Consider the following 24,858-nt stretch of genomic DNA (forward strand, 5'->3'; position numbering starts at 1 on the left):
AGCTGCTGTGTCTTGCTTGTGTTGATGGTTGCATGGCTATGAACAACTGTCAGAACTCAGAGCTGTAGACTGGAGTGAATTTTATTGTTATCTATTTTATACCTTACTTTAAAAATGAAAAAAAAAAACAAATCTTGAGCCTAGCCAAGGAAGTGAGAATGATCATGGTGTGTATGGGAACCTGAGGGAGCAGACCTGAATGAGCGCTGAGGGTTCGGTAAGAGACCAGTGTGAGTGTGTGGGGTGGGGTCTAGCTGCATTGGCATTGAAGGAGTGTTGTTGCCTGCCTGATGGGCTGGGAAACGGTGAGCCCTCGGGACCGCCTGGGCAGTGGCGGGCAGGATAAGGGTAGCATTTTGTGTTGTGAGAGGATGGATAAGGCCCAGCCTGGGGTCAGCACATTTCCCCAGCACGTGGACAAGGCCTGAACCCAGTGTTTGTAGGAGGGAGCCGGAGGGAGGCTTGACACTGTCGCTGATGTAAGCTCCCTTCCTTAAAGACACCAAAGAGCAGAAGTGGTCAGCTGGGGCTGCAGAGCCTTAACTCCCAATGGGCGGGCAGCCTGGCCTCCTGCAGAGGTTCCTGTCACTCCTCCCTTTGCAAACATCACGTCAGATTGCGAGTGGACAGACTTGTGGTGCCCATTCGCTTCTCTTCCTCAGGAGCTCTTGTGTTTTCTTTCATCTTCCCAGGTAAAGGTCTTGGACTATTAGCCTCCAAGTTAGTTGGGCAAATGCTGTCTGGAGGGCTTGTCCATATGTCTGCACCATGCTGTGAGCCCCTGGTGACAGAGTCTTTCTGAACAGCATCCCAGCCCCAGCTGTTCACGACTGCACAGCCAGACGGGGGTTTGTTTGCTCTGACGTCAGATGTTTGAAGTGGGTGAAGGGGCAGCCTTTGTATCTGGTGAGGCTCCGACACTGCTTTTAGCAGAGCCGAGGAGGAACAGTTGAAATAGAGCTCCGCATGAAGCACCCTTTCTGACCCGCAGTCGGTCACCTCTGGTTTGTGGGGGCCCAGCCCTGGGAGCGCACCGTCCGCCCTGCAGTTGGTCACTATGGATGTGCTCTATTATTTACCACAGGAACCTTCTTTTCTCTTACTTCCTCCACAGGAACGTGTGTCACATAATGTTGCTCAGTTGTGTCTGACTCTGCAATCACATGAACTGTAGTCCATGGAATTCTCCAAGTCAGAATACTGGGGAAGGGTAGCCTTTCCTTTCTCCAGGGGATCTTTCTAACCCAGGGATCGAACCCAGGTCTCCAGCACTTCAGGCAGATTCTTTACCAGCTGAGCCACCAGGGAAGCCCATGATGTCACATAAGTTTCCTTAAATGTGCCCATGATGCTAAGTCCCTTGATTGCTTTTCTCTCAAAATGTTCAGTGTTCCCTTCAGTTTAAGAAGGGTCTCAAAACCCTCAATGTGAGGTCAGCTGGAGAATTTCACCTAATTCCCAGTCTTTATTTGGATCCCTGCTTTGCATTTCGCCCTGGTCTGAAGAAGACACTGAAAACTAGTCTTGTTGGGCAGCAGGTGTGCCCGACTTTTCTCAGTGGGGAGGGAAAGGTTCTTCACTCAAGTTTGGCCCCAGGGCTGCACGCCGCCCAGAACCCCACATGGAGTCTTCAAGGACCCTTGGGTGTACCTGGCCTCCGGGTGCCAGGTCGCCCAGACCCTCTTGGTTGTGACTGGGTGGGCGGCCCCCCTGACCTGTGGTGAGGCCTGGGTAGGGGGAAGGCTGTCTGTCGTGGACGGGCCAGCTGAGCCCTGGTCAGCGTAGAGGGACACAGCCCACCCCCCTCCTCCAGACTGCCGCCTCTAGCCACGGTGGGCTTGCTGGTTCTCAATCCCTCTCTCACTGGGGACCTGCAGGACTGAGACCCTGCTGGGGAACTGCAGTCCTGGGGCCCCACCAGCTTTCCCAGGGCCCTGGCCCTGCTTGCCAGAGTGTGCTCCCAGCCTGGAGGACTTGGTGGGTGGGCTTACCATCCTTGTCTTTTGACCTGAAATGATGCTGGGAGTTTTGAGGGGGCAGGTGGGCAAGGAGACTGTGTTCTCAATCCAGGAGCTGTCCCACCCAGTTGCTCCCTGTCTAGTTCATGGGCCAGGGTTCTAGTCTCTGTGCCCTCTTCAGACCTTCCCCTCTGTCTCCCCAGGAGGACTACAGTCCTCCCCTAACAGCCCTGTCTCACACTCCCTCTCCCCGTGTCCTCCCTCCTGCGACTTCTGCAGCCCATCTTTGAGCCACAGCACAGTGATAACACCATTAGTATTGATTGTACTTGATACTAATGGTGGTACCTACCTTAGTATCAGTGCTAGTGTTAATGATCATGTAGCATGTGTCAGACACTGTACCAGGAGCCCACAGAGATTCTGTGCAGTGACCATTAACCACTGTCCCCAGGGAGGGCACAGACGTGCCAGGGATCACACAGCATGTGTCCAACACTGTCGTTCTTTCTCTTACATGAGACCAAGTTTCGGTGAACAAGGCCCGCACTTTATTTTCCAAAGTAGTTTTTATACCTTAAGTTATGCATAGAGGATAATGGGGGAAGGGGTGGAGTCTTGCAGCAAACCAGGCTTTCTTCCTGCAAACTTATCATATGCAAAAGCTTAGGTGATTTGCATCATCTTCTGGCCCGGAGGCCTGTTAACATTTTAAGACCTTTTCTTCAGAAAACTTATTTTTCTCTAAAGGTGATTGGTCAGGAGCCACCCTCCAAAAGCATTAGATAAAGTTGCATTCCTACAGAGCAAAGGTGTGGTGGGCTATAACAAGAAAAAGAATTAACTCAAGGGTCCCAGGTTACAAACATTAAAGCTACTACTTACACCAATTATATTAATCAATACACTGCCAGGGACACAGCAGGTAAGGGATATGGAAACTTAGCAGCAAACATTGACTCAACAAGTGAAAATCCCTTCACCAATACAATTTCTAATCAATCTTTTAACTACTCAGAAGAATCTGTGTTTAGACAGTTTAGAACATCTCCTGCCTCTCACAGTTGGGAGGCTCTGAACAATCACATGTGGCCGGAAAAACCTATTCAGGCAGGCTAGAGGATTTCCAAAGGAGTTTTGTAGGTTAAACACTGTCACACCCAGGAATTATTAACTGGAGCTGTAAGCTAACTGTTTTTTCAGAGAGAGGTAGTGGGGGACAGCCCCCCGTAAAGTCAGAGGTGTAGGTGAAAGCACAAAGCAGAAAGTAGGCAGACTCTGGTTTTGGGGGTAGATTGCTCGAGAATTTCCAGGGAGACTCCTGAGGCTTGATCCTGCCTTTGCGTATGCCGAGCCTCCTTCCTCATGACCTTTGCCAGAGGCGGAGCTCGCTCCCCGCACAACACTCTTGAGGGTGGGACCTGATGGTGTACAATTATCTCTTCATCTCTACCTCCTGGGAAAGGACCTGGCCTAAAAGTAAACATTCAAACAAATACCTGTTAAATGAATAAATCGGTTATATCAGGAATGGCTTCTAAAACTCAAAAGGTCTCTCACTTTTATCTCCTCTCTCTTTTTTTTTTTTTTTTTGTACAGGCTCCCTCAGATCCTTTTATACTTTCTGAGGGGGATATAATATTCACAATGCAGGCTATTGCTCCAGCTGTGTGGCTGACACTGGTTTTGCTTCTTTGGAACCCTTTGCCTGAACTGTCCTCGTATGTCTTACCCCGAGGTGTTGTGGGCAGCTGCCATACAGCAGCAGCTTCCTGATGCCATGGAGCTGCTGTTGGAAATGTCTTGTGGGGGTCCGTTCTGCATCCGTGTTTCCCTTATCGGCTGCTGCCGAGCCCACCACCCTGAAACAGGGGTGGTTTCTCACTTCCTGCAGCCCTCGGGTCGACTGGGCTCCCTGCGGGTTGTATGTGTTCATTCCGTCAAGTGACAGCTGGGCTGCCGGCTGGCCAAGCTGGCCCCACCTGCCTGCCCCAGGCCTTGCTGGTTGCTTTCTGGGGTGCCTGGGCTTTCCAGGACCCGGGCCTGCTTCCTTACGCGTGCGGGTCATAGGGACGAGTTCGGAGAGGCGGCCAGAGAACAGGACGACGAGCCTATCTTGGACTCTGAGTTGCTGCCGCCCAGTGAGCTACAGTGAGTCCCAGGGCCGGGGTCCAGGCGGCCTGGGGCCACGCACTCCAGCACCTGGAGAGGAGCAGCAGAGAAACGCAGACACTTTAATCTACCACCACCCGTGACTCCAAATCCATTCCTTTCATGACAGATTTTAGGATTTGCCACCAGAAATGCAGTCTGTGTTAAGGTACTTAGGGCTTCACGAGGGATAGGAGTCTCTGATCTGAAAGGGCTCTTACCTGATCGTGTCCTGTGCACCTTGGGCAGGTTGCTCACCTTTGACGACTTCTCATCACGTCGTAATTCTTCTTTATGTTACTTTGTTTACTTTTGTCTTTGGAAAGCTCAAGATAAGAATTCAGATGTGCTTCCTCATTTCCTCAGTCTTGATGCTCCATTTCTTTGGTGTTCCTATTTAGATTTTTTATTTTAAGCCACCCACTCCCTTTTGAAAGATACGAGGTATAAACTTTTGGAGATGCTCACCAGCAGAATTTCTTTAAAAACAAACCCTGGCACTCCCCAGTCATGGGTGTTGCTGGCGGGATCCGGGATTATAGGGCTGTTCCCTAGGCCTCTGTGCACATGAGTCAGAGTGTGTTCGCATGTTCTGCTTGATCTGCTTCAAGTAAACTCTTCTGTGTTTCACACCCATGTAAGGCCCACTGACTTCTAATGAGTTCTTTCTGGCGCTTAATTCATCTGGTCCAACGCATCCTCACTGGAGAAGGCAATGGCACCCCACTCCGGTTCTCTTGTCCCATGGACGGAGGAGCCTGGTGGGCTGCAGTCCATGGGGTCGCTAAGATTCAGACACGACTGAGCGACTTCACTTTCACTTTTCACTTTCATGCATTGGAGAAGGAAATGGCAACTCACTCCAGTGTTCTTGCCTGGAGAATCCCAGGGATGGGGAAGCCTGGTGGACCGCTGTCTGTGGGGTCCCACAGAGTCGGACACGACTGAAGGGACTTAGCAGCAGTAGAAGAAGCAGCAGCAAAACATCCTCAAGGTGTTAGCTCTACTGTATTCAAAGTATTTCACATTTACCTTCTTTAAACCTCTCAACGTCCAGCATTCTGGATATATGCAACTGAGAATTAGAAAGATTGATAATTTGTAAAGTTCTGGAACATGGATTTAAATCTAGTTTTTCTAGTTTCAAAGCCAATGGATACGTGAATCTTTGGGGTGTAGAGAGTAAATTAAGACATAAACTGGCTCTTTGAAACTCAACATTAAATTAAAATCTTAATTAGAAATAACTATATCAGATCAGATCAGTCGCTCAGTCATGTCCAACTCTTTGTGACCCCATGAATCGCAGCACGCCAGGCCTCCCTGTCTAGCACCAACTCCCAGAGTTCACTGAGACTCACGTCCATCTAGTCAGTGATGCCATCCAGCCATCTCATCCTCTGTCATCCCCTTCTCCTCCGGCCCTCAATCCCTCCCAGCATCAGAGTCTTTTCCAGTGAGTCAACTCTTCGCATGAGGTGGCCAAAGTACTGGAGTTTCAGCTTCAGCATCATTCCTTCCAAAGAAATCCCAGGGCTGATCTCCTTCAGAATGGACTGGTTGGATCTCCTTGCAGTCCAAGGGACTCTCAGGAGTCTTCTCCAACACCACAGTTCAAAAGCATCAATTCTTCGGTGCTCAGCCTTCTTCACAGTCCAACTGTCACATCCATACATGACCACAGGAAAAACCATAGCCTTGACTAGACAAAACTTTGTTGGCAAAGTAATGTCTCTGCTTTTGAATATGCTGTCTAGGTTGGTCATAACTTTCCTTCCAAGGAGTAAGCGTCTTTTAATTTCATGGCTGCAGTCACCATCTATAGTGATTTTGGAGCCCAGAAAAATAAAGTCTGACACTGTTTCCACTGTTTCCCCATCTATTTCCCATGAAGTGGTAGGACCGGATGCCATGATCTTCGTTTTCTGAATGTTGAGCTTTAAGCCAACTTTTTCACTCTCCTCTTTTACTTTCATCAAGAGGCTTTTTAGTTCCTCTTCACTTTCTGCCATAAGGGTGGTATCATCTGCATATCTGAGGTTATTGATATTTCTCCCGGCAATCTTGATTCCAGCTTGTGTTTCTTCCAGTCCAGCATTTCTCATGATGTACTCTGCATATAAGTTAAATAAGCAGGGTGACAATATACAGCCTTGATGTACTCCTTTTCCTATTTGGAACCAGTGTGTTGTTCCATGTCCAGTTCTAACTGTTGCTTCCTGACCTGCATACAAATTTCTCAAGAGGCAGATCAGGTGGTCTTGTATTCCCATCTCTTTCAGAATTTTCCACAGTTTAATGTGATCCACACAGTCAAAGGCTTTGGCATAGTCAATAAAGCAGAAATAGATGTTTTTCTGGAACTCTCTTGCTTTTTCCATGATCCAGCGGATGTTGGCAATTTGATCTCTGGTTCCTCTGCCTTTTCTAAAACCAGCTTGAACATCAGGAAGTTCACGGTTCACATATTGCTGAAGCCTGGCTTGGAGAATTTTGAGCATTACTTTACTAGCTTGTGAGATGAGTGCAATTGTGTGGTAGTTTGAGCATTCTTTGGCATTGCCTTTCTTTGGGATTGGAATGAAAACTGACCTTTTCCAGTCCTGTGGCCACAGCTGAGTTTTCCAAATTTGCTGGCATATTGAGTGCAGCACTTTCACAGCATCATATTTCAGGATTTGGAATAGCTCAACTGGAATTCCATCACCTCCACTAGCTTTGTTCGTAGTGATGCTTTCTAAGGCCCACTTGAATTCACATTCCAGGATGTCTGGCTCTAGGTCAGTGATCACACCATCATGATTATCTGGGTCATGAAGATCTTTTTTGTCCAGTTTTTCTGTGTATTCTTGCCATCTCTTCTTAATATCTTCTGCTTCTGTTAGGTCCATACCATTTCTGTCCTTTATCGAGCTCATCTTTGCATGAAATGTTCCTTTGGTATCTCTGATTTTCTTGAAGAGATCCCTAGTCTTTCCCATTCTGTTGTTTTCCTCTGTTTCTTTGCACTGATCGCTGAAGAAGGCTTTCTTATCTCTTCTTGCTATTCTTTGGAAACTATATCAGAAGAGGTGGTTAAATTCTCAGACTTTAACATACATTAGTGATGAGAGGCAAGCACTGCTTAAACAAATTCCATGCAGTTGGCATATCCTGGTGGTGATTCTTGAATTCTATAGACTCTATGGGTCTGCAATGGATAGAAGTCTCATGACTTTTTTAACTGTGGGATCTTGGATAACTTCCGTGTGTGTGTGCTTCACTTTTCTCTGCTGTAAAATGAAGTGCCTTGTTGGTCTAGGCCTGTGATGTGGAATGGGGGCTCTCGTATTGAGAGCCTATAGTATGTCAGGCTTTAGCGTCTACTGCACGTGTCTCCCTTCATTCCTGCAGTGTCCCCGTGGGTAGCAGTCGTGATTCCTACTGAATGAACTCCAGAGCAGGAATCTGAATTTGCCTGTGAAGCCTGAGTTCCATGCAGCAAATCACCTTCATGCCATCTTTCTCCTTATAATTAAGCAAGATAAAATGTGTGGGCACGAAAAGCAGCCTTGGAAAAAAAAATTAGTTTAAAATGATAATTTTTTTGAAGTTGAATAAGGGAAGACAAGGGTGGGTTGCCCTGAGTTATTGTGGATCCCGTCTCAGGCCAGGCCAGTCAGTCAGGCCGCTGAACCAGGCCTGCCCCCGAAGGGCAGGGGATGGTCAGACCACCCAGGGCTGGCCTGGCCTTGTGGACAGAGTGTGAACTCTCGTGCCTTCACTACCCGTTGGCTCCATGCTCTTGATTCAGTCTCTTTGGTTCTCAGGTGTTCTTGCTTTTCACCGTGGACGTTAACTCTGCTCCTCAAGGGCGTGTGAAGAGTGGCTGGGACACATGCACACGGCTGCCCTAGGACCCGTGAACTGGGATCTCTCAGTGAGCGTCAGCTCTGTGGGGGCGGCGTCGCTGTCATTGTGATTCCCACCCCCGTGTCCTCTGTCAGGACAGTCACTGACGGGCCTGGAAGAACAATGGGCTGTGGTCTCTGCATGTAGTTGCCAGGGAACTCACGAGAAGGTCCAGCTACCCCTTTGTGTGACAGATGAGTGCCAGCTGTGGCTGCAAGCACACAGGATCAGTTCAGCCTTTTGTTGACCAGTTTCTTGGGAAAAAACACTCAGAGGGAAAGGGCTGGACCCCGAGGAGCTGGGCCCTCAGCAGGCCTGCAGGAGCAGAGTCTGGCAGCGCCGAGCCCTGCCCAGGCCAGCACGCCCTCTCCGTCCTCCGCAACTCCAGGGCAGGGGCGGCCTGCGTGGGCTCTGGAGTAGTGCCTCAGCCACACACCGTGAACGCAGGGCCAGGCGCACACCTGTTTCTGGAAGCAGCTCCTGTGCTATTTTGGGCAGCTTTTGTGGCCTCAGGCCAGGTGTGGGCCTGATGCGTTATTGATATGAAATATTGGGTAGGTTTCAAGTTCCAACCTAAACATGCCTGTATTAAAATTTATTATTCATGAAAGTAATTTAATAATATGACAGAAAGTTTAAGACATGGAGACAACACTCATCATTCTCCACTCTCAACACAACCATGTTTCTTTCAGTGCATTTCATTCCAGGCTTATCTATATGGATACTTTTTTTTATAGTTTGTTTCATTGTATATGTAAAATTTTGTCTCCTGCGTTTTCATTTAATGTATTATATGCATTTTGCATATAACTGGGTGGTCTTTATAATTCTTAATGGTTGCCTAATATTCTTCTGAAGGGCTGTGACATAATTTAACCAACCTGTCAGTGAATATTTTAAGTTTCTTCTTTTTTTCTTTTATGAACAATGCTGTAACATGCATGTATAAAATTTGTTCCTTATTTTGGGTTAGTTCATGAGTATAAATTCACAGAAATGAGATTTCTCAGCTTAACGGTTCTGTGTCTTTCCAGAACCTGTCTTGATGTATGGCGCCAAATTACTTTCCAGTCAAGTTCAACTAATTTACACCCAATCCTTTTCCTTTTAAATAAGATAGTGAGACATTTGTAGCCCATGTTGTAATAACACATACTGGAATCTTGCGGAAGACATCCCAGGCAGAGAATGGACGTGTAAACAAGTGTGCCAGAGATAAAGAATCCAGCTCTCTGTCCCTGGCAGGGGCTGTGCACCTTGCCCCATGCAGAACATAAGCGGGAGAGGCACACAGCAAGCACCCCTGGAAGCTGCCCAGTAGGCTGGCTTCCCTGCTTCTCTTGGGGGTGGGTCTCTCTGTGCAGAGTCCTGCCACAGCTTGTTCACATTAGGGGTGCTCCATCTGGATTCTGTAATGTGGTCTCAATCTTCTTGTAGAAAAAAACTTGGAGCTGTGGCAAAACCAACATTTTACAACGGGTTCAAATGGAATCCAGACTCCAGAGTACCACATGAACCCCCTTTCCCAGGGGTCACTTGTCTGTGAAGTGGGCTAACGGGGCATGAGTGTGCTGTTGGCACAAATTCATTCTGAAAGAGGAATTTGAAATGAATAAAGACCTTTTGAGAAAAATAGATACAGGACACAGCCCTTCTGGAGGTTTTGGGTAATCAGTTCAGTCGCTCAGTTGTGTCCAACTCTTTGGGTGATACTCACATGGCAGTTAGCCATTGAACTATAAATTGAGAGAAGGTTAATGAGAACATGTAAATTTTAAATTAATAAAAATGCTATACAGTTTCCATTTACTGTTGCTCATTTGCTAGAAACTTTAGCAAGTGTCTCCCCACATCTCACTGAGATGCTCACGAGTTTATTTCTTGGTTGCATTTGACATACATCTTTTGAGATGTGCATCCTACATGGTATTTCTGGTCCTCTAGCCACATCCACTAGTTTTATTTTTTTTTAAATCCATGTGGTCACCTTCATTTTACCTGCCGACCTTGATATGAATTTTCAAATATTCTTCAAACACCTACTCCTCCCGCCTTCAGGTTGCTGGCCCTGGCCTGGCCGTGGGCGTGTGTTGGGCGCCCCTCCCTCTCCTCTCCCAGGGCAGCTCTGGGAAGGCTCCCTCCCCTCCCCTGACTGTCCCACACTTGCCCTTTTCTCCACATCTAGGTCTCTGACTCTCATTATCACAGAAGAGAAGTGGGTCAGCATGCACATTGTCCTTGAACTAGGACTCTCCCCCAAGTCCCCGTATCCACCTTGGCGGGCATTTGCGTGTTCCTGTGGGGTGGTCGTCCATGAATGATACCCAGAGAGTCGGTGCCCGCATGCTCACTGCCAGGAATTTCTGACTCCGCGATGATTTGTGATTATAGAAGGGGGAAAAATTAATTACAAAATTTCCATTTAAGTTTCTAACCCTGGGTTCCTTTGGAGTCCTTCACATAACATTTTCCCCTGCAGACGCTCTTCAAAACAGACCCGAGATTTTGAGTCCATGGAGGGTCTCCGTCATCCCTCCCTGGAGCCAGTTCTGACTCAGGTGGTTCCCTGGAACTGAGCGGACCGGGACCCCTGGGGTGAGGACCAGTGGTGGGGATGAAGTGCGGGCTGGTGACACCTACTGGTTACAAGGTGGTATTGCAGCCAGTTCTATGCGCCCTCATCCAGCTGGGAGCCCAAACAAGTGGGGAAGCCCCTTTGCCTCTAGAGCATTGACCCTGAGGTTGGGTGCCGCAGTGCGGGAGGTGAGCATACAGAAGGGTGGTGGCATGGTGTGGCTCCTGGAGGTGGAGGGGAGCGCGCAGTGATCTGAGGCCTGTGAGGGTGTCCCTGCTCACTGCAGTGCCGCTCGGTGCTGGCCAGGCAGTTGCTTCTGTAACTTCTCTCCTGCCACTTTTTTCCTCATCTGTTGGGAATTATTTTTAACATTAAAAAAAAATTTGACTTATACATAAGTCATGGGGGAAAATCTTTTTAAAACTCATTGTTTTTTTTTTTTTTGTAAAAAGACATTTTTGAGTCAAGTTTTCTGCTTCAGCTAATGTTAAGAACAGGAAGAGAAGCAGCAGTTAAGAAGGGGCTGTGTGCAGACTCCTAACAGGAGAAGCCGTTTGTCTCTCTGCTTACAGAAGAAAGAGGTGGGCTCAGCCCACGTGATAGAGAATGAGGCCGTAAATGGCAGGCACTCAGCTCACCTGTAGGCTCTGCTCCATCATCCACTCCGTGGATGTTTAGGACCTGGCCCAGGAGCTGTCCTGCATCATAAACTCCTTCGAGGAATAAGGAATGTTAATAGTCCTACTTGTGCTTCCTCTGCCCTGGGCCACCTGGTGCTTTGGTTGGGGGAGGGGAGTGGTGTGAGGATTTGGAAGAGGATTGTGGTGTGAAATAGATTGCTCCTAGGTGTGTGTCTTGTTACAAAATTGGCTTTAAAATCAGGAAGTGCTGACTCACACCTTAGTTCCCTGAAGGATGTGGAGAGGGCTTAACATAGCCATTTAAAATGGACAGATACCCTAGAAATACATGACTGATAAATACAGGAGTGTTTAATGTGATTATTTTCCTTTTATGTAGGTGTAAGATCTATGTGCACACTTATAGAGCAATTTTAGATTTACAGAAAAAATGGGAACATAGTACAGAATTCCCATGCCAACTATAACCAGTTTCCCTTATTATTAAAGAACCAGTATTGATAATGTTGTTATTAACTACTTTACTCAGATTTCCTGAGTTTCTCCTTAATGTCCTCTTTCTCTTCCAACAGCCTGTCTGGGTACCAATTTCACTTAGTCATTGTATCTCCTTAGGCTCTTCTGGGCTGTAATGGTTTCCTGCCTTCCTTGTTTTGATGACTTTGATAGTTCTGAGGAGGCCTGGTCAGAGATTTTGTAGACTATCCCTCATTTGGGGTTTGTCTGATGTTTTTCTCATGATTAAGCTGAAGTTACATGTTTAAGGCGGGTTCCCTGGTGGCTCAGTGGTAAAGAATTCACCTGCCAATGCAGGAAACGAGGGTTCAATCCCTGGGTCAGGAAGATTCCCCTGGAGGAGGAAATGGCAACCCACTCCAGTGTTCTTGCCTGGGAAATCCCATGAGATAGAGGAGCCTGGTGGGCTGTATAGTTCGTGGGGTCGCAAAAGAGTCAGACATGACTTAGAGACTAAACATCAACCACAGGTTTGGGAGTATAACATACGAGATAACATATGAATAACATATGAATATATTTTGCCAAGTCCAAGAATGAGCTCGTTATGGGCAGAAAGGAGGAAGTTTAGTGGTTGGAGTAGGATAATTAAAAGAGGAGTAAAGACTGGGTCTTCATAGTGGGAGAAGGAGGTTAAATGTTGTCAGTGAACATGGACTCAGAGTTTAGATGATGTAACAATTCGCGGGGGCCCTGCCAGTTATGTCCTTTCAGGGGCTTGGATAGAGGTGTTTCCATGTTGCATGTTGGGTCTGAGGTAGAAGGTATAGATACATTTCCTTGTATCAGCGGCTTCCTCATCCTCTAGTGAGAAGGCCTGGCTGCTCCCTGCACCACCTGGTGGGCTACCACCTGAAGAGTTAAAGGACTCTGCAGTTATGCTGTGATCACTTTGGAGGGAGAGTTCTGGGGGTAGGGATCTAGGTCTTCAACAGAAAACTACATCCACTCTTTAAAATTTGCTTTCAAGCAAACTGCTTAGCAGTTTTCTGTTCTTAGCTTGGCAGTGTGCTCTTAAGAAATGGGCTGTGAAAGCTTTCTTGAGAAAGAAGAATGGAACTGGAGGAATCAACCTGCCTGACTTCAGGCTCTACTACAAAGCCACAAGTCATCAAGACATGGTACTGGCACAAAGACAGAAATATAGATCAATGGAACAAAATAGAAAGCCCAGAGATAAACCCACACACTTATAGACACCTTATCTTTGACAAAGGAGGCAAGAATATACAATGGATTAAAGACAATCTCTTTAACAAGTGGTGCTGGGAAAACTGGTCAACCACTTGTAAAAGAATGAAACTAGAACACTTTCTAACACCATATACAAAAATAAACTCAAAATGGATTAAAGATCTCAACGTAAGACCAGAAACTATAAAACTCCTAGAGGAGAACATAGGCAAAACCCTCTCCAACATACATCACAGCAGGATCCTCTATGACCCACCTCCCAGAATATTGGAAATAAAAGCAAAAATAAACAAATGGGACCTAATTAAACTTAAAAGCTTCTGCACATCAAAGGAAACTATTAGCAAGGTGAAAAGACAGCCTTCAGAATGGGAGAAAATAATAGCAAATGAAGCAACCGACAAACAACTAATCTCAAAAATATACAAGCAACTCCTACAGCTCAACTCCAGAAAAATAAATGACCCAATCAAAAAATGGGCCAAAGAACTAAATAGACATTTCTCCAAAGAAGACATACAGATGGCTAACAAACACATGAAAAGATGCTCAACATCACTCATCAGAGAAATGCAAATCAAAACCACTATGAGGTGCCATTTCACACCAGTCAGAATGGCTGTGATCCAAAAGTCTACAAATAATAAATGCTGGAGAGGGTGTGGAGAAAAGGGAACTCTCTTACACTGTTGGTGGGAATGCAAACTAGTACAGCCACTATGGAGAACAGTGTGGATATTCCTTAAAAAACTGGAAATAGAACTGCCTTATGATCCAGCAATCCCACTGCTGGGCATACACACTGAGGAAACCAGAAGGGAAAGAGACACGTGTACCCCAATGTTCATCGCAGCACTATCTATAATACCCAGGACATGGAAGCAATCTAGATGTCCATCAGCAGATGAATGGATAAGAAAGCTGTGGTACATATACACAATGGAGTATTACTCAGCCATTAAAAAGAATATATTTGAATCAGTTCTAATGAGGTGGATGAAACTGGAGCCTATTATATAGAGTGAAGTAAGCCAGAAAGAAAAACACCAATACAGTATACTAACGCATATATATGGAATTTAGAAAGATGGTAACAATAACCCTGTATACGAGACAGCAAAAGAGACACTGATGTATAGAACAGTCTTTTGGACTCTGTGGGAGAGGGAGAGGGTGGGAGGATTTGGGAGAGTGACATTGAAACATGTATAATATCATGTATGAAATGAGTCACCAGTCCAGGTTCGATGCACGATACTGGATGCTTGGGGCTGGTGCAGTGGGACGACCCAGAGGGAGGGTATGGGGAGGGAGGAGGGAGGAGGGTTCAGGATGGGAAACACATGCATACCTGTGGCAGATTCATTTCAATATTTGGCAAAACCAATACAATATTGTAAAGTTTAAAAATAAAATTTAAAAAAAAAGAAAGAAAGAAATGGGCTGTGGAAATAGAACATCTTTTTAACACATCTGGTAACCTAGCTTTTTTTCCCCCCAAACTAGAATGGTGTTCCTGGTAGTGGCAATTACTGAACAGTCATTAAATAACAGTGAAAAGTAGACATTTGATGAGAAAAGGCTCAAGAAGTCCTTCAGGTGGTATTTTTGGTAACTTGATCTGCCTCTGAGCATACGGTCTAGGCAGCTGAAGGAATTTAATGGTGACAAAATGTATTTCAGTAAGGAGGGAGTGAAAACAACCTGTTTATTTTCTCTTTTTCCTCCCCAGTGATACTTTTACGTTTGTAACAAATATTGCATTAGGCATTTAAACTTTACGAAGGCAGCCTTTGATGGTTTAGCCATATACGTTTATTCTTTGTTATCTGGTCTTGTATGTATAGGCGTGTTTGTTTTGGTGGCGGTTCATAATTCACATGTGTTACCATGGGGGAATAGTCTGTGTGTTGGGTGGTGGTGAAGAGGTCAGCGTGCGGTGGAGTGACAGTTCGAGGCACAGCCTTGCACGTGCGCATGGCCACTGCGGTGCTGCAGTGTGCTGTCATCCGTGGGAAGTGGCCTCGTCTGTGCCTGCCTCTGCTCAGAAGGGGTCTGGGCCCCCCTCTGGAGTGCAGATTGAACTGCTGACTCACCTCTCCTGGACGACCAGGAGCTGTGACCGCATGCGGTTCCCCGGGCTGGGCCGGGGTCCCCTGTCCCGCCCCTCTCCCCGCCCAGCTCGCTCCCTGGATGCAGCGCTGGGCCCCGTCTGACCTTCAGATGGCCACAGCCCCGGCTGCCGTGTTGGTTCGTTAGAGACTGTGGGCCAGAAGCAGACAGATCCTTGGCCTTCTGACGGTGTGTGAGGTATTAAGTGTTTTTTTCCTAAGTTACTAAGTTTTGAGGGGATCTGTTTGGCAGTGGCTGGTAACAACAAGAAGTCACCCCACCCTTCTGGCTGTCCCCTCACCTGGAACATGAGGGCTGGCCTAGGGCCCTTAGCAAGGTGATGGCTGTCTGCTGAGCCTCAGGGGTCGCCTGACTCTGGCTGTGCCCCGACACCGACGGTTGCTTCCCACCTCTGTCCAAGCCCCCGTCCCTGCTCCCCCTTGGCCCAGCCCCCCACCACCAAGACTGACACTTTGTCTCAGGCAAACACCAAGCCCACGTTTTATTTATTTCCTCTTATTTTGAAACAGAGACAGATCACATTGGAAATAAAGTGCAGAAAGTTATTTTAATAGCTAAGCCTATTTATCCTTAATTTTCATAACTATTCAACAAACCAACCTATTGGATTTACTGTTTCTGAAACTAATGTCATTTTGTTAAAAGTCATTGCTCCTTTATCTACTTAGAAATAGGATGGATTTTGGCTGCCATACTCTTTAATTATGGTAGATAAATAGACATTTTTCAGTTGTTTATTTTCATTTGATCTCACTCCTGGCCTGATTTAATTCCACTTGTGTTTCAGGCAATAGACTGCTTCTCAAGGTAATGCATACCTTGAGCTTTTGGACTGAAAACTAACCAAATTCAAGTATCTAATAGTAATAACTACCTGCCAGGTAAGTCAGTGAGGAGGGCAGGAGTTAGTGTATGCAGTATCTGGCCAAATGCCATCTGAAAAGGGAGAGAGTCTCAGTGCCCTGGTCAATGCTTTCTGCATCTTTCTGGGGCTGCATGTGAGTGTATCCAAGGCTTCATCCAAACGATGAAGTCATGCGGGGCCAGTGGCATCCCCTCAGTCGGGTCAGCAGAGAATCCTGGTCCTTGGGTCACATTTCCTGACAGAATGTCGCTTTCATTTAGAACCACCAAGCTCGCCTGGTGTGCATGTATCTGCAGCATCTTCCGTGTGTGGATGAGTCATTACATAGTCAATGTCAGCATCCCTCTTCAGGCAGGAGGAGCACAGTAGAGATGAAGCTGCATCCTGGGAAATAAAAGCAGACTTATGGGTCGGATCACAGGCTTTGGATTCTCTGCAACTTTTGACCCAGCCAGCATCAAACCACATCATTACTCCACTAACCTGAGCAGTTTATGCTTGTCACTGCAAAGAGGATCTGTCTGTCCGTGCGTCATTTTCTCTTAACACAGAAAAGAGATCACCGGTGACACATCCTGGATACCAGCAGCTCCTGGGTGAAGGAGCCACTCTGATTATATTCAGTGTGTTTCTGTTTTTAAATAGAGCCTCCACTGATGTGTGTATGTCTTACAATATGTGTAAACGTATGAGGGGGATGGTTGTAATGAAAGGTTTCCTCTGGAAAGTGAGCAAAGCCAGTAAAATTAATCTGAGTAAATAGAGTGAGGGTTTTTTTCGATTGCATTTATTATTGAGCAGTTACCCTAAGACCACCACCATGCTGGGTGCTATGGGTACAATGAAATGTGCCGGAGACCACCTCCATCCTTTGCCTTGAAAGGGCCTGTGTTGCTTTTAGGTATTGACCCTTAGTGGATTATAGGCAGGACATGTGATCAAGTGCTCATACCTGGGTCTGTTCCCTGGGACTCCCAGGGGCCCTCCAGTGCCTTAGCCCCACATCCCCATCTTCGAGGAGGCAGGCTTCTTACTCAGACCCCACCAGCAGCAAAGCAAAACCGTGGCCAGAACCCGGGGCTCTGGCTCGCAGGCCAGGCCTCATCTCAGCACGCCATGTGTCTTGGCCTGTCCCTGGCATGCCAGCCTCTCCTGCCACCCTGGACTGTGTCCTCACTCTGGTCGCCTTCCTCCCATCTTGTTTCCTGCTTGTGGTGTCTTGGGGTAACCCAGCATCTCCAGGACAGCCTCCTCTTCCTTCCTAGTGCCACCCCTGCCCTGCCCTAATGACTTCCCCACGTGTCTTGTGGATGACTGTCCCCTGTGCCACTTCCCTCCCACCTGCGGCCCCCCAGCAGTGCCCCCACCCCAGCCGCCTCACCTTCTGGCCTCCGGGCCCGTCTCCCACCCCCTCCAGTTCCTCCCTCACCACAGCCAGAGTGACATTTCCACAACATAAGTCTCAAATCTCCTCCCTGTCATTCTGTTTCCTCGTTTTTCTTGTGGGGTCTGGTCTGGACTCTGCTGAGGGGCAGCGGCCCCAGGCACGGGTCATGATGGCCCAGGGTGGGTGTCCCTGCACCCTCGTGCTGTGTGCGCTAAGTCGCTTCAGTCGTGTCCAACTCTCTGCGAGCCCATAGACTGTAGGCCACCAGGCTTCTCTGTCCGTGGGATTCTCCAGGCAAGAGTACTGGAGTGGGGTGCCCTCAGCCCTTCCCAAATGTCCAGCAACAACACGGGGTGGCGACAGGCCGTGAATGGGCAGCCCTGCGGTAGACGGTCGTGTGGGCGTCATCGCAGCCAGTGGCTCTGATGGGCCAGCCCGACCGAGAGGAATTTTCAGTGCCCTGTCATGTCCTGAGGGGAATAGGAAATGCACTGTTTTTCTCTAGTTTTGACTGTTGTGGTGGTAGAGGGGAGCTGTCTTCTCTAAGGGTGGGGCACGGAGAGGTTTGAGACTGAGCTCTGGGCTAGACTCCAGCCTTGCAGTGTGCTCTGACTCCATGATTGGTGCCTCAGCCTTCTTTCTCATCAGTAGACTGAGACTGAGGATGGACACGTGGGCAGGGTCTAGGATGGGCTTCAGCCCCCAGCAAGTGCCCTGTGAGTGTCAGCGGCCAAAGTGCTCCTCTTCCCTTCCCCTCTCCCTCCTCTCTGTCCCCTCCTCCCCCTCCCTACCCTCCTCTAGGAGCAGGTAGTCAATGTGGTGATTTGTACTTTTTGACTTTGAGTGCAGGACTAAACCAGAGAAGGCGATGGCACCCCACTCCAGTACTCTTACCTGGAAAATCCCATGGACGGAGGAGCCTGGTGGGCTGCAGTTCATGGGGTTGCGAAGAGTTGGTCATGACTAAGCGACTTCACTTTCACTTTTCACTTTCATGCACTGGAGAAGGAAATGGCAACCCACTCCAGTGTTCTTGCCTGGAGAATCCCAGGGACGGGGGAGCCTGGTGGGCCGCCGTCTATGGGGTCGCACAGAGTCGGACACGACTGAAGTGACTTAGCAGCAGCAGCAGCAGCAGGACTGAACAGTCCTTTGTGGATGACTCCCTAGAAACGTATTCTTGGATTTTTGTGATACTGTGAGAATCGGGCTCTTGTAACTTGGTTCCAACTGGGCCCTGGCCGGCCGTCCCCTCCCGCTTTCTGAAGGGCCGACTTGAGCTGCTTGCCCGCTGTGTAACCTGGACAGTGTGCTTAACCTCTCTGATCTTCTGTGCCCTGTTGTTGGATAGGACTAATGAAACGGCAGACTTGTTGCCAGGATGACAAAGTATCCTCGTGCAGTGCCTGGCGCGTAGGTGCTCATCCGTGGTGCTCAGCATCCCGTCACCTGCTGGGATTTGCGGTGCCCTCGTTATATAGTCGGCCCTCATCTTTGGCCTCAGTTCTTCGGTGGGCTTGGTTCGTTGCCACCTGGCTGGGATGAAGCGGGGAAGAGTAGATACAGGTCAGGGAGTTTTACATACGGACTAGTCAATCTCGTCAGTGTGAAGAAGATGACGTTTATTTTCTAAGAAAACATCGATGGTTGACTTACAGATGTTGGTTTGGTGAACATCACAGCATGGGGGCCCCGCCAGCAGCAATTCAGTTGTTGTTGTTGTTTACGTTTGATTTTATTCAAGTGCAAGGTTAAATGGTGTGAGTGGTTAGCCAGTGTGTGTAGTAGGCCAGATGCCTGTGGAAAAAGTTATTAGCCACAAAATGCTACCAGCAAGCTACAGAACAAAAATTAATAAAGCTTAATTAATTAAAAGTCTACACAGTATGATTCTGGTAGCTTCATTACTTGATGGATTTGGTATTCACATGTCTCTTTATATTGTGAAGGCAGAGAGAGGTCAGATTCTCTCTCTCCCTGGCAGTTGCCAAGATTGTCTTGAAATCTTTGCCAATAGTAAATTGAAAGTTTATTTATAACCAAGTAATCTCAAAAGTCAAAATATAAATATCCTTCAAAAATTTTTTTGCAGCAAAAAGTATTTAAATGGAGTACATGCTGTGCGTGCTAAATTGCTTCAGTCGTGTCCAACTCTTTGCAGCCCTATGGACTGTAGCCTGCCAGGCTCCTCTGTCACATGGGATTCCCCAGGCAAGAATACTAGAGTGGATTGCCATGCCCTCCTCCGGGGGATCTTCCTGACCTAAGGATCAGTCCTCCGTCTCTTAGTCTCTTACGTCTCCTGCGTTGGCAGGCGCGTTCTTTACCACTAGCGCCACCTGGGAAGCTCAGACGGGGTCCGGATGCATTTTCATTCATTTGTTACAGAGTGGGCTGAAGTGAAGTGAAGTGAAAGTCACTCAGTCGTGTCCGACTCTTTGAGACCCCACGGACTATACAGTCTTTGGAACTCCCCAGGCCAGAATACTGGAGTGGTTAGCCTTTCCCTTCTCCAGGAGATCTTCCCAACCCAGGGATCGAACCCAGGTTTCCCTCATTGCCGGCAGATTCTTTACCAGCTGAGCCACAAGGGAAGCTAGGATCTTCAAAAGTCATAGCACTTGGAGGCCTGAGAAGGCCTTGTGATAAGTGGGTGGTACGTTCCTCCCCCACGATCCCTCCTTTGCTGGGATAAACCAGCTTCATTAAACCTCAAAAGCAACTGAAGGACAAGCTGGCCTCTAGAGGAGGAGGCTTAGGCTCAATTACTCTATTCTACCTTTTGAGTAAAAATGCAGCTTACTGGCAGAGCCAGTTGCATTTAGGGAAACATGTCTGATTTGGCCCAGCCCCTGAGAATTACTCTTTCTGCAGATCTCACTTTACATTGTTTAGAGCCAAAATGTGTCTAGCGGTCACACAGTCCTCGCTGGCTGGAGGAATGCTGGCTGAACAAATCCAAGCAAGACAGGCTGGGTTTCCCCTGAGGGAGACGGCATCCTCATAGCATCTGCTGGGGAAATGGCCAGTTGATGATGGCTTGGCCCACAGATGTCTGTCTGTGTGGGAGGATTACGAGCCATGGGGTATTGCTGATTTGGGGGTGTATACAGAAACCTTATGGTATTCACAGAAATCAGGTCCCAAGTGGTTGAAAAATAAATTTAGCTCTGTGGTCATGAGGTTGTTATTTAGCTTGATTAATATTGATAGATTAGAGTAAATTGTTTGCGCAGATGAGTTGAATAAATTCTGCCAGAGCTTCTATCATCTGGTTTTACATTAAGCCCTTAATTTGTAGCCCTATTAGCCAAAAGGAAAGCCCGGCCATCCTTTCCCCTCCCTCCACTATTATTCAGTAGAATTACAGAAATCATTTAATAACCTCTGAGCCTGGTTCAGTTGCCCAAGGGAGACTCTGATCCTATGGTACCCTTAAGCTGTAGAAAGCATCCTGAGAGCTACCCTGATTTTAATGGCTTTGATTTAGCCACTATTGAATTCTCTTATTTAATCTAGTTTCCCTGTCTCCCTTCTCCACCCTCCCGAAGTCTCCAGAGTATTTCTTTCAATACATAAGTGTTATACATAGCAAATGGAGAAAGAAAAGCAGGTCCCACACTTCTGTCCTTGGGTCTCCACCACTGAGCAGGTCTGGGGTGCGATCCTGTAGATGGGAGATGTCACCTTGCTGTGTCCCCACCGTCCACTTGCCTAGAAAGATTCACTGTTTATTGACCTGATGAATGGAAGTGTGCTCCAGGAACCTGTCAACTCATTTGGTATCTTTTCTCTCCCAGGAGGACTGGAATGACATTGACCCAATTAAAAAGAAAGACCTTCATCACAGCAACGGGGATGAGAAGGCACACAGCATGGAGACCCTCCCTCCAGGTACTGCAGCTGCCTCCAGGGCCAGGCCAGCCTGGGCTGCTGGTGGGGGCTGGGGGGTGGGGTGCGGACCTGTCTTGCCCCTAGTGAATGAGCTGGATGTGGTGGCATTTGGAGCAAGTCTCCTGTCGGGTAGAGAATGGATTTCGCAAGGCAGTGGAGACACTACCCTAGAGCAGCACTCTCCTGCCTTCCTTCAAGCCCCAAGTGCCTTGTGAAATGACTTTACTGGGAGGTGACCAAAATTTCTTAAAAGAAAAAAATAGAATTAAAAAAAAGAAACGATGGTATGTATCAGTTCACTGATTATTTTTAAACAAACTTTATTTTTTTTAGAGCAGTTTTAGGTTCTCAGCAAAACTGAGCAGAATGTACAGACGTTTCCATATACTCCTCGCCCCCATTCACAGGCACTCCCACTATCGGCACCGCCCCCCCGACAATGGGACATTTGTTAAAATCAATGAACCAACACTGATACATCAGAATCACCCAAAGTCCGTAGTTTATTTTAGGACTTCCAGTACTCTTGCCTGGAAAATCCCATGGACGGAGGAGCCTGGTAGGGTGCAGTCCATGGGCTCGCTAAGAGTCAGACACGACTGAGCGACTTCACTTTGCCTTTTCACTTTCATGCATTGGAGAAGGAAATGGCAACCCACTCCAGTGTTCTTGCCTGGAGAATCCCAGGGACGGGGGAGCCTGGTGGGCTGCCGTCTATGGGGTCGCACAGAGTCAGACACGACTGAAGCAACTTAGCAGCAGCAGCAGCAGCAGCAGCAGCATGGTGTTCTATATTCAGCGCCATGCATGCAGCACTACAGGATCATATAGAGTAGTTTCACTGCCCTACCAATCCTCTCTGCTCTGCCTAGTCATCCTTCCTTCCCCCAAGCCCTGGCAACCACTGGTCCTTTTACTGTCTCCATGATTTTTGCCTTTTCCAGAATGTCATACTTGGAATCAAATAGTATGTAACCTTTTCACATTGACTTCTTTCACTTAGTAACATGCACTGAGCGTTTATCTATGTCTTTTCATGGCTTGATAACCCTTTTGTTTTTATTGTGAATAGTATTCTGTTGTCTGGATGTATCAATTTATTTATCCATTCAGCTAGGAAGGACATTCAGAAGGAGATCGTGGTTGCTTCCAAGTTTGGCAGTTATGAATAAAGCTGCTGTAAACATCTGTGTTCAATTTTTTTTGTGTGGACATAAGTTTTCAATTCATTTGGGTAAATACAAGGATCATATGGCAGGAATACACTTACAAGAAACTACCAAACTGTCTTCCAAAGTGTCTGTACCATTTTGCACTCCCGCCAGCAGTGGGTGAGAGCTCCTGTCACTCCACACCCTCACCAGCGATTGGTATTGTCCCCGGTTTTTAGTCTGGCCCTTCTAATAGGTTGGAAGTGATAGCTTATTGGCAGGTGGGTTCTTTGCCACGAGAGCCACGATATGTTTATTTGTCACATGTACAATTTCATTGCGGAAATGTCTGTTTAGGTCTTCTTCCCACATTGTAACTGGGTTGTTCATTTTCTTAATGTTAACTTTTAAGAGTTCTCTGTGTATTTTGGATAATTGTCCTTTGTTGGATATATAATATGCAAACACTTTCTCTGTCTGTGGCTTGTCTTCTTAGTCTCTTGACAGTGTCTTTCTCAGAGCAGAAAGTTTTAAGTTAATGAGGTTTAGCTTTATCAGTTCCTTCACAGAGTATACCTTCAATATAACTAAAAAGTCATTGCCATATTCAAGGTTACCTAGATTTTTTTTCCTGTGTTATCTTCTAGGATTTTTATTATTTTGTGTTCCATATTTAGGCCTGTGATCCATTTTGAGTTAATTTTTGAGAAGAGTTTACGGTTGTAGGGTCTGTGCCTAGATTTTTATTCCTTTCATACGGATGTCCAGTAGTTCCAGTATTAGTTACTGAATAGGCCATCGTTGTTTTGTTGTGGCCTTTATTCCTTTGTCAAAAATCAGTTGACTGTATTTATGTGGGTCTGTTTCTGGGCTGTCTTCTCTGTTCCAAAGATCTATCTGTTTATTCTTTCCGATACTACTTTCCCTTTAGATTTAATCTTGAAGTTGGATAATGTTAGTCTTCCGATTTTGTTCTTTCCCTTTAATCTTGTGTTGGGCTTTCTGGTTTTTTGTTTTGCCTTTTCATATAAACTTTAGAATTTGTTGGTACTCACAAAATAACTTGCTGGGATTTTGATTTGGTTTGTGTTGAGTCTACAGATCAAGTTAGTAAGAATTGACATTTTGACAATCCATGAACATGGAGTAGCTATCCATTTATTTAGTTCTTTTTAAATTTTTTTATTAGAGTTTTTTGGTTGTGGTCATATAAATTTTTGTGTCTATTTTGTTAAACTTGTACCAAAGTATCTCTATTTTGAGAGTGCTAATGTAAATGGTGGGAGAAGGCAATGGCACCCCACTCCAGTACTCTTGCCTGGAGAATCCCATGGACGGAGGAGCCTGGTAGCTGCAGTCCATGGGGTCGCTAAGAGTCGGACACGACTGAGCGACTTCACTTTCACTTTTCACTTTCATGCATTGGAGAAGGAAATGGCAGCCCACTCCAGTGTTCTTGCCTGGAGAATCCCAGGGACGGGGGAGCCTGGTGGGCTGCCATCTATGGGGTCGCACAGAATCAGACACAGCTGACGCGACTTAGCACCAATGTAAATGGTATTGTTCTTTTAATTTTAAATTCCGCTTGTTCATTTACTATAGGCAAGTGATTGACTTTTGTGTATTTATTGTATATCCTGCAATTATAGCAAGGATTGTTGCAATTACTTAACAGTTCCAGGGATTTTTTTTGTTGTTGATTCTTTTGATTTTTCTACATAGACAATCATGTCACCTGCAAACAAAGACAGTTTTATTTCTTCCTTCTCAATCTGTATTATATCTTTTGTTCTGTTTTCTTGTCTTACTGCATTAGGTGGGACTTCTAGTATGATATTAAAAGGGAGTGATGAGAGAAGACATTCCTGCCCTGTTCCTGATCTTAGAAGGAAAGCTTTTTGTTTCTCACCATTAAATATGATGTTAGATGAAGGTTTTTTTAGATATTCTTTATCAAGTTGAGGAAGTTTCCCCTCTGTTCTTAGTTTGCTGAAAAGTTTTATCATGAACAAGTGTTGAATTTGATCACATGCTTTTTCTGCATTTGTAACTATGATCATGGGATTTTCCTTCTTTAACTTCTTAGTGTGGTAGATTACATTAACTGATTTTCATATATTGAACCAGACTTGCATACCTGGGATAAATCATATTTGGTCATTGTGTACAGTTCTTTTTTACACATTGTTGGATTCAACTTATTCATAAGAAGTATTGGTTTGATTTTTTTTTTCTTGTAATGTGTTTGTCTGGTTTTGTTATTAGGGTTAACACTGGCCTCGTAAAATAAAGTATTCACTCTGCCTCTATCTTCTGGAAGAGACTGTAGAGAATTAGTATAGTTTCTTCCTTAAATGTTTGGCAGAATTCACCAATGAATGCAGCTGGGTCTAGTGCCATTTGTTATAGGAGGTTAGTAACTATTGATTCAATTTTTAAGATAGATACAGGCCTGTTGAAATTGCCTATTTTTTCTTGTCTTAGTTTTGGAGATTATGT

At 46.4% G+C, this 24,858-nt stretch overlaps 1 protein-coding gene across 1 annotated transcript in view; it reads left to right on the plus strand.

The window, feature by feature from the left end:
* The window catches only part of GALNT2 (polypeptide N-acetylgalactosaminyltransferase 2), a 188,806-nt gene that overhangs the window by 79,167 nt on the left and 84,781 nt on the right, over positions 1 to 24,858 (plus strand). Inside the window, exon 2 of the mRNA XM_070782258.1 lies at positions 21,115 to 21,208. Coding sequence (XP_070638359.1) covers positions 21,115 to 21,208 — 94 coding nt within the window. The remainder of the gene's footprint in view (positions 1 to 21,114; positions 21,209 to 24,858) is intronic.

This window comes from Bos indicus, chromosome 28 (genome assembly GCF_029378745.1).
Source record: "Bos indicus isolate NIAB-ARS_2022 breed Sahiwal x Tharparkar chromosome 28, NIAB-ARS_B.indTharparkar_mat_pri_1.0, whole genome shotgun sequence".
Lineage (NCBI taxonomy): Eukaryota > Metazoa > Chordata > Mammalia > Artiodactyla > Bovidae > Bos > Bos indicus.